The sequence below is a fragment of the Diceros bicornis genome, chromosome X (assembly GCF_020826845.1).
Source record: "Diceros bicornis minor isolate mBicDic1 chromosome X, mDicBic1.mat.cur, whole genome shotgun sequence".
NCBI lineage: Eukaryota > Metazoa > Chordata > Mammalia > Perissodactyla > Rhinocerotidae > Diceros > Diceros bicornis.
Window position 1 is genome coordinate 124,549,279 of NC_080781.1, and position 10,962 is coordinate 124,560,240.

At 38.7% G+C, this 10,962-nt stretch overlaps 1 protein-coding gene across 6 annotated transcripts in view; it reads left to right on the forward strand.

The window, feature by feature from the left end:
- The window catches only part of LOC131401483 (transmembrane 9 superfamily member 2-like), a 74,277-nt gene extending 63,587 nt beyond the window's left edge, over positions 1–10,690 (forward strand). For all 6 annotated transcript variants that reach the window (XM_058536846.1, XM_058536847.1, XM_058536850.1 and 3 more), the window contains one exon: positions 10,499–10,690. In XM_058536846.1, coding sequence (XP_058392829.1) covers positions 10,499–10,566 — 68 coding nt within the window. In that variant the 3' untranslated portion in view covers positions 10,567–10,690. The remainder of the gene's footprint in view (positions 1–10,498) is intronic.
- Positions 10,691–10,962: the final 272 nt, after the last annotated feature.

Below are 10,962 nucleotides of genomic sequence, written 5' to 3' on the forward strand. Positions count from 1 at the left end.
TGTGAGATTTATCCATATCACCGTGTGTGATGTAGTCTCTGCCCCTCATCTCTTTTATTTTGGATTTCTCCCCCACTGAGGCTTTTATGTTTGTGTAATATGCAGTTGGATGTGCTGAGCACAGTAATTTCAGGCTTATATTTTTCTTCATTACCTAACACTTTGTCTCAGGTTGCCTTTTTCTGGGAGTCTTCTATTACAACAGCTTCTTTCAAATGTTAGATGTAATCCTGAATGGTCACGTTGCTGAGAAAAATCTTTCCCTGTTGATTGGCACCACGCAATACTGACTGCTGGCTCTCAGAGGTTGACAATGATCTCTGCCAAATCTAATGGCCCTTCCCTAGTCTTCACCCTTCTTGGTTTCTTTCTTCAACACTACTTAACACCTACTCTGTGAAGTTCTCTCAACATGATTTGCATTATTCTCCTTGTGCCACTGTGTGCCTCCTTTTGTATTCCTTCCTCTTCCTGTCACCCAACTCCAGCCTTTATCCAAGGTTCAGTCTTCAGCATTTCAGTCTTTTCTTTCTACACTCTCCATTTTAGAGCTCATTTGGTCCATGGCGTCACATATCTCCTCAATGCTGACAGCTCCCCAATTTGTGTCTCTAGCCATAACCTCTATCCAGTTACATTCTGAACATTTGCATCTCCCATTGCTACTACCAACTCAACGTGCCTCAAAAAGTGAATTTAGCACTTCCTTTCCCCCAAACTGACTTATCGTAATTTCTTTCTTTCTTTGACCATAATCTCTAATCTCTGATCTTCTTGGCTTATTTTGCAGGAATTCTTAATATAGCCCTTCCATGCTTTATAGCCAGTTAATCATAACTTCTCAATTTTTCTTTCTTTGGAAGCTTCTTATTTCTGTCCATTCCTTTCTTTCAATCTTAGTCTAGGCCTTTATCCTCTGCTCCAACAGCTTCCTATTCAGTTTGCTGAACTCTAGTCTCTCCTTTTCTAGCCCACTCTACACGCTATCTGCTGCCAGGTAAACTTCTTTCATTTTTTTCCATTAAAATAATGCATTTCTGTCCCAGATTAATTTTAACACATCAACGCATATTTATAGAATGCTTGCACTGGGCCAGACACTATGCTAGGGGCTTGGGACACAGTGGTGAAGAAGACAGATAAGGTCTCCTGTTTTTGTGGACCTTATATTCTAATGGAAGGGCGACAAAGAAGAAATTATGGGTTTGATGAGCTTTGCAAAAGAAATGATACTGAAGAAGAGATGGGTGGTCGAGTGTTCCAAGCAGAGGTGACAGTGTGTTCAAAAGTCCTTAAGGGGGAAGGAGTTTGACATTTTCCAAGAACACAGAGAAGTCCAGGATGGCAAGAGGGGGAGGGTGGCACTAGGTGGCAATGATGTTAGAGAAGTGGGGAATGGTCAGATCGTACATGTGGCTTATAAACCATATTAGGGAATTTAGATTTTATTGTAGGAGTGATGGGAAGTTGAGAGGGTTTAAACAGGGGACTAATGTGATAATAGCATTCTTCTTATTAGAAAACTTTAGTAGTGCCATACTTCCTTCTCCATCAAGGTCTAAACTTACCTTGGTGTTTGGGCTCCTGTTCTACTTACTCAATATATTTTCTAAGCCTCTCAAAGCTGAACCACTCGTTAAGCCCTGGTGTGTCTCCTTTTGACTTTTGAGCGTGTTTCCCCAATTAGATTGGAATCTCCTTGAGAACAGGGACTCTGCCTTATGCCTATTTTGTATCCTTCATAGTGCTAAGCACATGGTTCTTCCTTAATTGCATAGAGTATGAAAGAGAGGAGATACCGCTATGGTATAATGTTTCCATATCTATTTTAAAATCAAATCATGGGTATGAGAAACCTCCAAAGTAAATTCTAGTTATCATTCGTATCAGGAAAAAAAATCAGTAAAATCATGAAGTGTGTTTTTGACATCTGTTTTCTAAAACTGTTCTTTAAGAAGCCCTGTCTGCTTACAGACTCTTAAATGGCATCTCTTTACATTTCATCATTATATTTTAAGGTTCACAGCAGGAAGCAAGGATTATTGCCTATGTTCATGTTGTTTCACTTTTAAGGAAGACATCCTTAATTAAGTAATTAGTTTTGAGAATATAGATGTACACAAAAGTACAGTTATTAATTGCTGATTACTCTTTTTTGCTGTAGACAAATGTTTCTGAGTGATTTTTTTTTTAATGACAACTTTAAAATTAGCAATATCCACTCATGTAAAAAATGCTGAGGAGTTTCACGTTTATTTAGAATAATTGTGCCTTCATCCAAAGCTCTTCCTTGTGGTCACCACATTCCTCTTTGGAACTTGAATTGGTCCATGGCATCACAGCAGAAGTAGAGGACTTTACAGCTGTCACCTTTCAATATTGAGTATTATGACTGTAGGAAGACACTTTATATACTGAGTATATTTCCATGTTGCTACCTATCCTTCATATTCATCATTTTATGATTGCTTGATCCATTGAGAAGATTACTTTACTTAACTGTTTCTTCACTATTGAATTTGTTCTTTCTCTATTTTAGATTATTTCCTTAAGAAGTCTGTGAAATGGGATGACAGGGTCAAAAAGTGTGAATATTTTTGTGGCTCTTTATGCTTTTCTGCCATCAGCAGAGCGTACCGGTTTCCCTACAGCCTTGGCTGGCATTGAGTATTATTTTTAAAGAAACAAACCAAAAACCCCCCAGAGAAGTGGTTTTCTTGTTTGTTAACACAGTATGTCTAAAATGGCACCCCATTGTTTTCTTCTGCTCATTTTTTGAGCCAAAGGAAGTGATGTGCATTGTGGCTGGTATTCCTCTACCCAATTTTCAGTTGGTAGCACACTTACAGATGTGTAAATGACATGTCAAAATAGGACTCAAGGGACAGAGAGAGGGAGGATAAGCTACAAGATACCAACAATGTCATCAGAGGGTACCAGGAGGGAAACCTTGTATTGTATACACAAAGACAAATAAATTTCAGTTAAGGTTGAGTGACTTGCCCAAAATCCTAACTAGTATTAATATATAACTAGTTTAACAGCTGGTTAAACTAGCTAAAAAGGAAACTAAGTCTGTGCATGACCAAGTAGGCTATGATCTCTTCTAATTTGATCGTTTTACTCAGATCTCTAATGGAAGCTCACGGACTGCACACTTATGGATACTTGATCTTGGTTGGAGGATAGTTAGTGATTTTTTATTTGCATCAAGTTTTGTTTTAGATATCAACAAATGAGTTAAAGTGTTAAGAAAAGTAATTGAAATAATGTATTTCTGTTTTGATATAATGGACATCACAGTTAACCAATTAAGATCTAACACTTAGAATTCCTTCTCTTAGAGTCTAAAATGCTGTGTTGCATTATAATAATGGAGTTTATAGCCTAATATAAACCTTGGCTGGCATTGCCATTGGGTAGTAAATTAAATATTTTATATGATGATATATATTTTAGGCAAGCGATGAAAAATGTTTGCATTTAGCCACAGTCTATTATACTAGGTCAGTGGTTCTCAACAAGGGGCAAATTTGCCCCTTAGGGAACATTTAGCAATATCTGGAGACATTTTTGATCGTCATGACTGGGAGGGTGCTAATGACACCTAGTGGGTAGAGGCCAGGGACCCTGCTAAACATGTTATAATGCACAGAACAGCCCTCCAAAAATATTTGGCCCAAAATGTCAAGAGTGCTGCTGTTAAGAAACCCTGGTCTAGAGTGAAATATTTTTTTATTGAGGTCATGATAGTTTATAACATTGTGAAATTTCACTTGTACATTATCATTTGTCAGTCACCATATAAATGCACCCCTTCACCCTTTGTGCCCACCCCCCAACCCCCTTCCCTCTGGTAACCACCAAACTGTTAGAGTGAACTATTTTTTTTTTTTCGTGAGGAAGATCAGCACTGAGCTAACATCTGATGCCAATCCTCCTCTTTTTTGCTGAGGAAGATTGGCTCTGAGCTAACGTCTGTGCCCATCTTCCTCTGCTTTATGTGGGACGCCGCCACAGCGTGGGTCTACAAGCAGCGCATTGGTGCGCGCCCAGGATCTGAACCGGTGAACCCCGGGCCGCCGCAGCGGAGCGCGCACACTTAACTGCTTGTGCCACTGGGCCGGCCCCTAGAGTGAACTATTTTTGAACCTCATTTTTACTTGGGAGTTAATGCTATTTTCAAAATACAGTTTTGATCATATCAAGAGATCATGTTTAGAATCTGAGACTCTGAACCACCAAGCATTGTGCAGTGATTGAAACCAGTGTGATACAAAGAGTTTTTAAGACCTAGAAGAAGTATCAGCCAAGTGCAGAGTGCTTTTCTGTTGGCTTTCTCTTTAAGTGTCTGTGCTTTGAATATATTTTTATTCATTAAAAGAAGCAAATGAAGTTCAATATATTTTGAGAGTGTCTAATGTGTAATATTTTATCACTAAATTAAAGCGAAGAATCCATGTTCTCACACAGTGCAAGATGAAATATAGTATACTGAAGGAAAAGTTCAATTATCTTAACACACAAATGTCAGTTATAGTGGGCATTTTGTGTTTTAGTATACCAAATTGTCTCTGCCTTATTAAAAATTTCAATTGCCAAAAGATCAAAAAGGCATAAAGATGTATTAATGCTAATTGTTAACCAACCAAGAAATATTTATCAAGCTTCTTCTATGGGCTTGGCAATGTGCTAATAGGGAATATGGAAACATAAGATATAATAGTATTTGTTTTTTATTGAGTTGACTATGTGCCAACTATTTGCATACATTTATCTCACTTACTTTTCACCTAATTGTCTAATTATCATGAGGTGTATGTCACATTACTCCCATTGCATGGATGAGGAAACTGAGGCCCAGAGACTTTAAGTGACTTGTTCAAGGTCACTCAGCTAGTAAGTATTGGAGCTGTGATTCATTCAAACCCAGGTGGGACTGACTCCAAAGCTCATTCTTTTAAATACAACTCTCTATGGCCTTCTCAAGAAAGAGGTACTTGCTTTGAGCTGGGGCCAAACCAACAACCAAAGGATGCCAGCGGAATCTGCTCTGTGGTCCTCTATTTGATCAGGTGGACTGCTTTTAATTGGGAGGACTAAGACTGGTGCACATAAAGCAATAAAATATCGCCCTCAGGAACATATGATGAAAACAGAATACCTAAAATCTTTTCCATGCCCTTTCAACGATTTTGTAAAAAATATAGAGGCACATCTATCCAGTTTTTCCACATTGTTCTAGGAGAGAGGGAGTCAGGGCTAGTGTAACCTCTGGAATAATTCCATTACCTCTTCAATTCCAGCTCATTTTGATTTCAGCTTACATTTATGGACCACAGTGCTAGGTGCTGTAGAAATGAACAGGACACAGTTCTCTCTATTCTCAAGGATATCGAAAATCTCTGGGTCTTATTTTTTTCCCAGTGTAGGTACTTACAGATCTACTCTAACTCTGGGCCCTGTGGGAGCCAGTATTTTTCTAGTTTTGAGTATCATACTAAAAAATTTCAGAGGAGGGGAAGTATTCCTTTTCCCCAGAAGTAAGCAGAAGCTGCATTCTCTAGCATTATTGTATTGTGCCTTTTACACTCTCTGGTCCAACCTGGCTTGATTTCTACTCTCTCCCCCTCCAAACTTTTCCTGTGCAACTGCTGCTTACTCTTTCTGCACAAAGCAGTTCCTGCTCACTCAGCCCGTATTGATATCTCCGTCCTAGAACCATCAGGGACCAGAATTGGCTGTACTGCTTATTGGCTGTGTATGATAAGGCAAGTCACTTTAGCTCTCTGAGCCTCTGTTGCCTTATAGAATGCGGAAAATCATACTATCTAGGTCAGATGCTTCGACTCAATGTGGCTGTACATCTGAAGCACTTAACCCAGAGCCAGGCATATAAGTATTTAGTAAACAACGCTATTATCATCATCATCATCATCATCATCATCATCGTTGTTGTTGTTGTCATGAAATACAAATTTGGTCATCTCAGTCTCTGGCTTATATATCTTCACTGGTTCCCAGTTGCGTACATAGTCAAATCCAAACTTCTTAACTTGACATTCATTATCTGGCTCCCACCTACTTTCGTAGTCTTTTCTCCTATATGCTCTCTTTCATGTTCCCTTAATTCTCTGGTTGTATACCTTTAATAGCCAGCCCCTTTGCAATGGTTCTCACTGTTCCTTAAAACTACCAGCCTCTTAATTGCTTCAAGCCTTTGTGGGTACTTTCCCCTCTGTCAGGAATAGCTGTCTCCCATCCTCAAATGCCTCTGAATCCATCTTTATAGCACCTTCTCTATGATGCCCTCTCCAAATTCCTGCCATTCATTCAAGAAGTACATGTTGAATACCTAGTGTGTCAGGCACTGCCCTAGCGGATGGGGCTTTAGCAGGGAACAAAACTTTATATAAAATAAAAGGATAAAAATCCTTATCCTCATGGAGCTTACATTGCTAAGCAGTTAATTTAAACAATTCAGTTTAATACACATTTGTTGTCCATCTGCAATATGCCCAACACTACGCTAAGCCCTGGGGGTAAAAAATTGAGTATGACTTAACCCCTAGCCCAAGGCTATAGTCTGGAAAAAGAAGACCTCTGAACAGATCATTTCTGTGCATTGTGGTAAGGAGCCTAATAGAGCTAAGCCCAAGATTTTGTGAAAGCACAGAAGAGAGGCAGCTAGCCCAGACATGGGGAGGGAGAAAGAGGTCAGAGAAAGTTTTTCTGGAGAAAGTGATAGAACTGACTCTTGAGGGAAGACTGAGTCTTAAAGTTACAAGGCAGAATTGACAAGCTGAGCAACGCATGGTATATGGAGATCTGTAGGTAATTTGGAGTTGCTGAAGTTTAAAATTTAAGGCACAGAGTGGCAGAAACAAGCCCTAAAGAAGTAGGCCAGGGCCTGATCCTGGAGGGCTTCGTGTGCCAACACTAAGGAGTTGTAGTTTTTATCACATATAGTCGTTGTTTTCAAACTTGGGTGGGCATCACATTCACTTGTGGAAAGTATTTCAAACCAACTAAAGCCAATAAATCTGATGCCAAGGGCCCATCCCAAGGCCCCTGAATCAGAATCCTTGATGATCTGTATTTTTAACAGCTGATACATTCCAGGGTTTCAGTACTTTTGCTATGGGTAGCTATTAAAGGTTTTTAAGTAGGGGCATGACAATCAAATGTGTGTTTTGGAAATATCACAATCACTCTGACAGAGTGGAGAATGGATTTGAGAGGGAGACTAGAGGTAGAGAGACAAGCCAGGAGACAGTTATAAATGAGAGATGAAGCGAGTGTGGCTTAAGACCCAGTGGCTGTGGAGATGGACGGATCGATGGAGGGGATGGGTTCAAAAGCTATTAAGTAGTTGGAATTTATAGGTCTTGGTGATTGGCCAAGATGTGGATGCAAAAGAGGGAGGAATCAAGGGTCATGCACAGGTCTCTGATTGTGACCTCTATGTAAATAGTGACATGTAGTATAGCCGCCAATGAGATTGTTCCCTGCAAGAGCCCTTTTTCTATTCTTTACATTACCTGGCAAGTGCCAGGCCCAGAGATAGCGCTTAATGAACACTGAATCAAATGTGGCCGAAGAGAGTCAAAGCCTCCAAGACTCTTTTCTCCAGACAAGCTTTCTCTTTATTCCTTTGTGCAATGGTTTTAATTTCAACCTTAGGAAAATCTTTTTTCTGCATGTCTTATTCACTGTTGCATATTCTGAAATTAATGTGTATTAGAATTTAGCTCCCACAGTGGCTGTGGAAAGACTCTTTAAAGGTTTGTTTATATTGAATAGAATGTGGTAGGCTTTCAACATTTTTTTTTATTGATGTTTTAACATTGTGAAATTTTGGGTTGTACATTTTTGCTTGTCCATCACCATATATATGACTCCCTTCACCCCTTGTGCCCACCTCCCACCCCCACTGCCCCTGGAAACCACTGTACAGTTTTCTCAACATGTTTTATTTAGCTAGTTTCGTCTTCTTTCTAAGTGTGCGTATATAATGACTGCTTTGGGAAGACTTAGAAGAAACGTGTATTGGATGCCAGTCTTAGGATCAGGCTGTGAATTCTTTTCGTTATAGATTTGCGATTAGGGAAAGGACGGGAAAACTGGGCTTCTCTCTTGCCTTGGACTGCCTCACTCAAGTTCCTGTGGTTGGATTGTCTTGTTGTTATGTATCACCTGACCTAATGATAAAAGGTTATGAAGCTTAGAAGGAAACTGGGACATTTCTAGTATTGGTTTAGTACTTTCTCTGGCCTGAGGCAAAGTAGGCAAAGACACTGAAGTGATCATTCTCTCCCTTTTTGTCCCATCTCCTTTTTTCTACTGTCAAGTTGTAGTACAAGCAATTGAGCTGCACAAAAAATATTTTATTTTCTCCGGATCCCCTAAGTTGCTTTTAACTGTGTGGTTCAATGGCCCTTAGAGGAGACATTTTCCCACCTTTCTTCATACTTAATTATGTTTGCTTGCATATAAAAAAAGAAAAAAATAGAGAGAGAGAGAAAGGCAGACTAGTCCAGAGGTTCTTAACCCTCGTTGCATGTTAGAATCACCTGGGGAGATTTTAAAACTCTTGATGCTCAGGCTGTATTCCAGATCAGTTAAATAAGAATCTCTGGGAGTGTTAACCAGGCAATAGTAGTTGTTAAATCTCCCCAGCTGATTCCAATGTACAGGCAATGTTGAGGATTACTACTCTAGTCAAATAAACTCAATGTGACCGTATTTTTCAAGCCCCAAATCAGAACATCAATGATAGCTACAATTTCTTGAGTGCCTACTCTGACAGGCACTCTCATGTGTCTTATCTTTGTTCTCTCGGGTCAAGCCTGAGAGTTGGTTGGGAGTATAATTCCTTTTCACTTATGAGGAACAGAGGAGATAGCTTGCTCTACATCATATGGCTAATTGTCTGCCTGACTCCAAAGTCCAGATTCCTTAGCTCAGCTGACAGAACAATGTGAGAGTTGATGGATTTTTGTGTTTCGGGTAGGAGACAATTTGAGTAATATAGGTAGAGCATCAAAAAGTTGAGAATTCATAGACATTTCAGTAGTTTATGGGGATAATATGCAGCAAACTGAAATCAGGAATGTTTTAGATCAGAGACGTGTTAGCTACACATCTGTCATCTCCTGAACCTTTGAAGTTATGGATTCAGAAAAAGAAGCCTAAAGTAGGAATAGGTATTATCACCCCCATTTTCCAGCTGAGAAAACTGAGGCTTTGCATGATTGTCACTTGCCCAAGATCAGACAGCTGGTAACCAACAGAGTAGATCTGTGTCACTCTAGAACCCATGGTCTTAATCACTGTACCATACTGACTCCTTGACAAGGAGCTTTGAGGGGTGGGAGGGAAGTGGCATGATGGTATCTTGGATGGAATGTTATTCTAAGTTTGGAAACTGGCAAAGAAAAAGGTACCAAACCCTGCCTAAAGCTTTCTGTGATCTTGTTATTAAGATGTTTTCTTAGATGATTGAATTGTTTTGGGGTGCCCCATTAGACTACAGGATCTGGAAATTGTATTGGAGTTTTTTTCAATTAAGTCATTGAACCTTAATATCATCTGAAAATTGTTTTTATAATATGAACATCAATGAAATCCTATGTTAAAGAAAAATTTGCCCATAATTATATTGTCCTAAATTATAAAGTTATCTTCTTTTGTCCATGCTCTGCTCTGTCGAGTCCATGGGTTAAACTTATGCAATGTTCACATTGGTGTCGTGCCTGGGAATTGTTTAAGGTCTGGCTTTTTTCACCTAACATTATATTATAAAGATTGCCCCATGCTGCTATATAGTCTTTATATTTGTCATTTTTGAAGAGTAATCTTATTTCATTGAGCACTTAGTCCATTATTTATCTAGTCACCTATATTGGAGCATTTGGTTTGTAATTTTTCAATATTATAAATCATAGTATTATGAACACCTTTTGGCATGTAATTTTTTTTTCTATGAGGTCATTTCTTTAGGATAAATCTCCAGAAATGGAATGTTTCTCAAGCTTAATAATACAAAACTTTGATTTAGAAAACTAATATATGCTTTGAGTACGCGAGTAGATAGATTATTCCTGCTTTTGCTACATAAAATGATAACAGTTATTTACATTCCCTAAATTGAAGCAAGTTATACGAAGTTTATTGTATTAGAAACTAGCCTTGGACCTCTTTGCATCCTTTTTGAAATAGAGAACTTAAGCTCCTCATTTTTGCTTGCTGTGGTTAGAGCTGCAGTGCTCGATCGAAAGGCTTCTCACACTCTTTTGCAGTTGACTGCCTCCAGCCCTGCTGCTCATCCTCCTTGCTCAGCAAGAGAGCCTGGTGATTTTTATTTGTTCACGTGCAAGTCTTGAGATTTAGAGAATCCATAGCCCACCTCAAAACTGACATGCTTTGCATTTTTGAGACAGCTTCTTTAATTTGCTATAGTGTCTGATTAACAAAGATCTTTTTCATTTTGTTTCAGGGACAATCGGATTTTTTTCATGCTTCTGGTTTGTTACTAAAATCTACAGTGTCTTGAAAGTGGATTAAACAATGTACCCAAAGGCTTCCAGGCACATCACCCTTGCTTTTGAATATCTATATCTATATTAACATCTATAGAGATATATATGTATGCTTCCAACGACATGTTTTAAATACATATCAATTTAAAATCTCATTGTCTGGCCTCAGTTTGTATGATATAAAGTGCTGATTGCATGGAAAAAAACAGGTTGGGAAACAGGTTTATTCTAAGTCATATTTTCCTGAAGAGATACCATAAAAGGGTTTAATTTAAAGCAGTTAGAGCAAGGGAGGCACATTTCTTTAAAAAAAATAAATTTGAATACCCTGGTTTTTCAGATGAAATGTTTTCGTTTTTTCCTTTCCCTTTTTTGTTCTCATTTGGTTTAGAGCATCAGAACTATTATCAAACAAATCTTA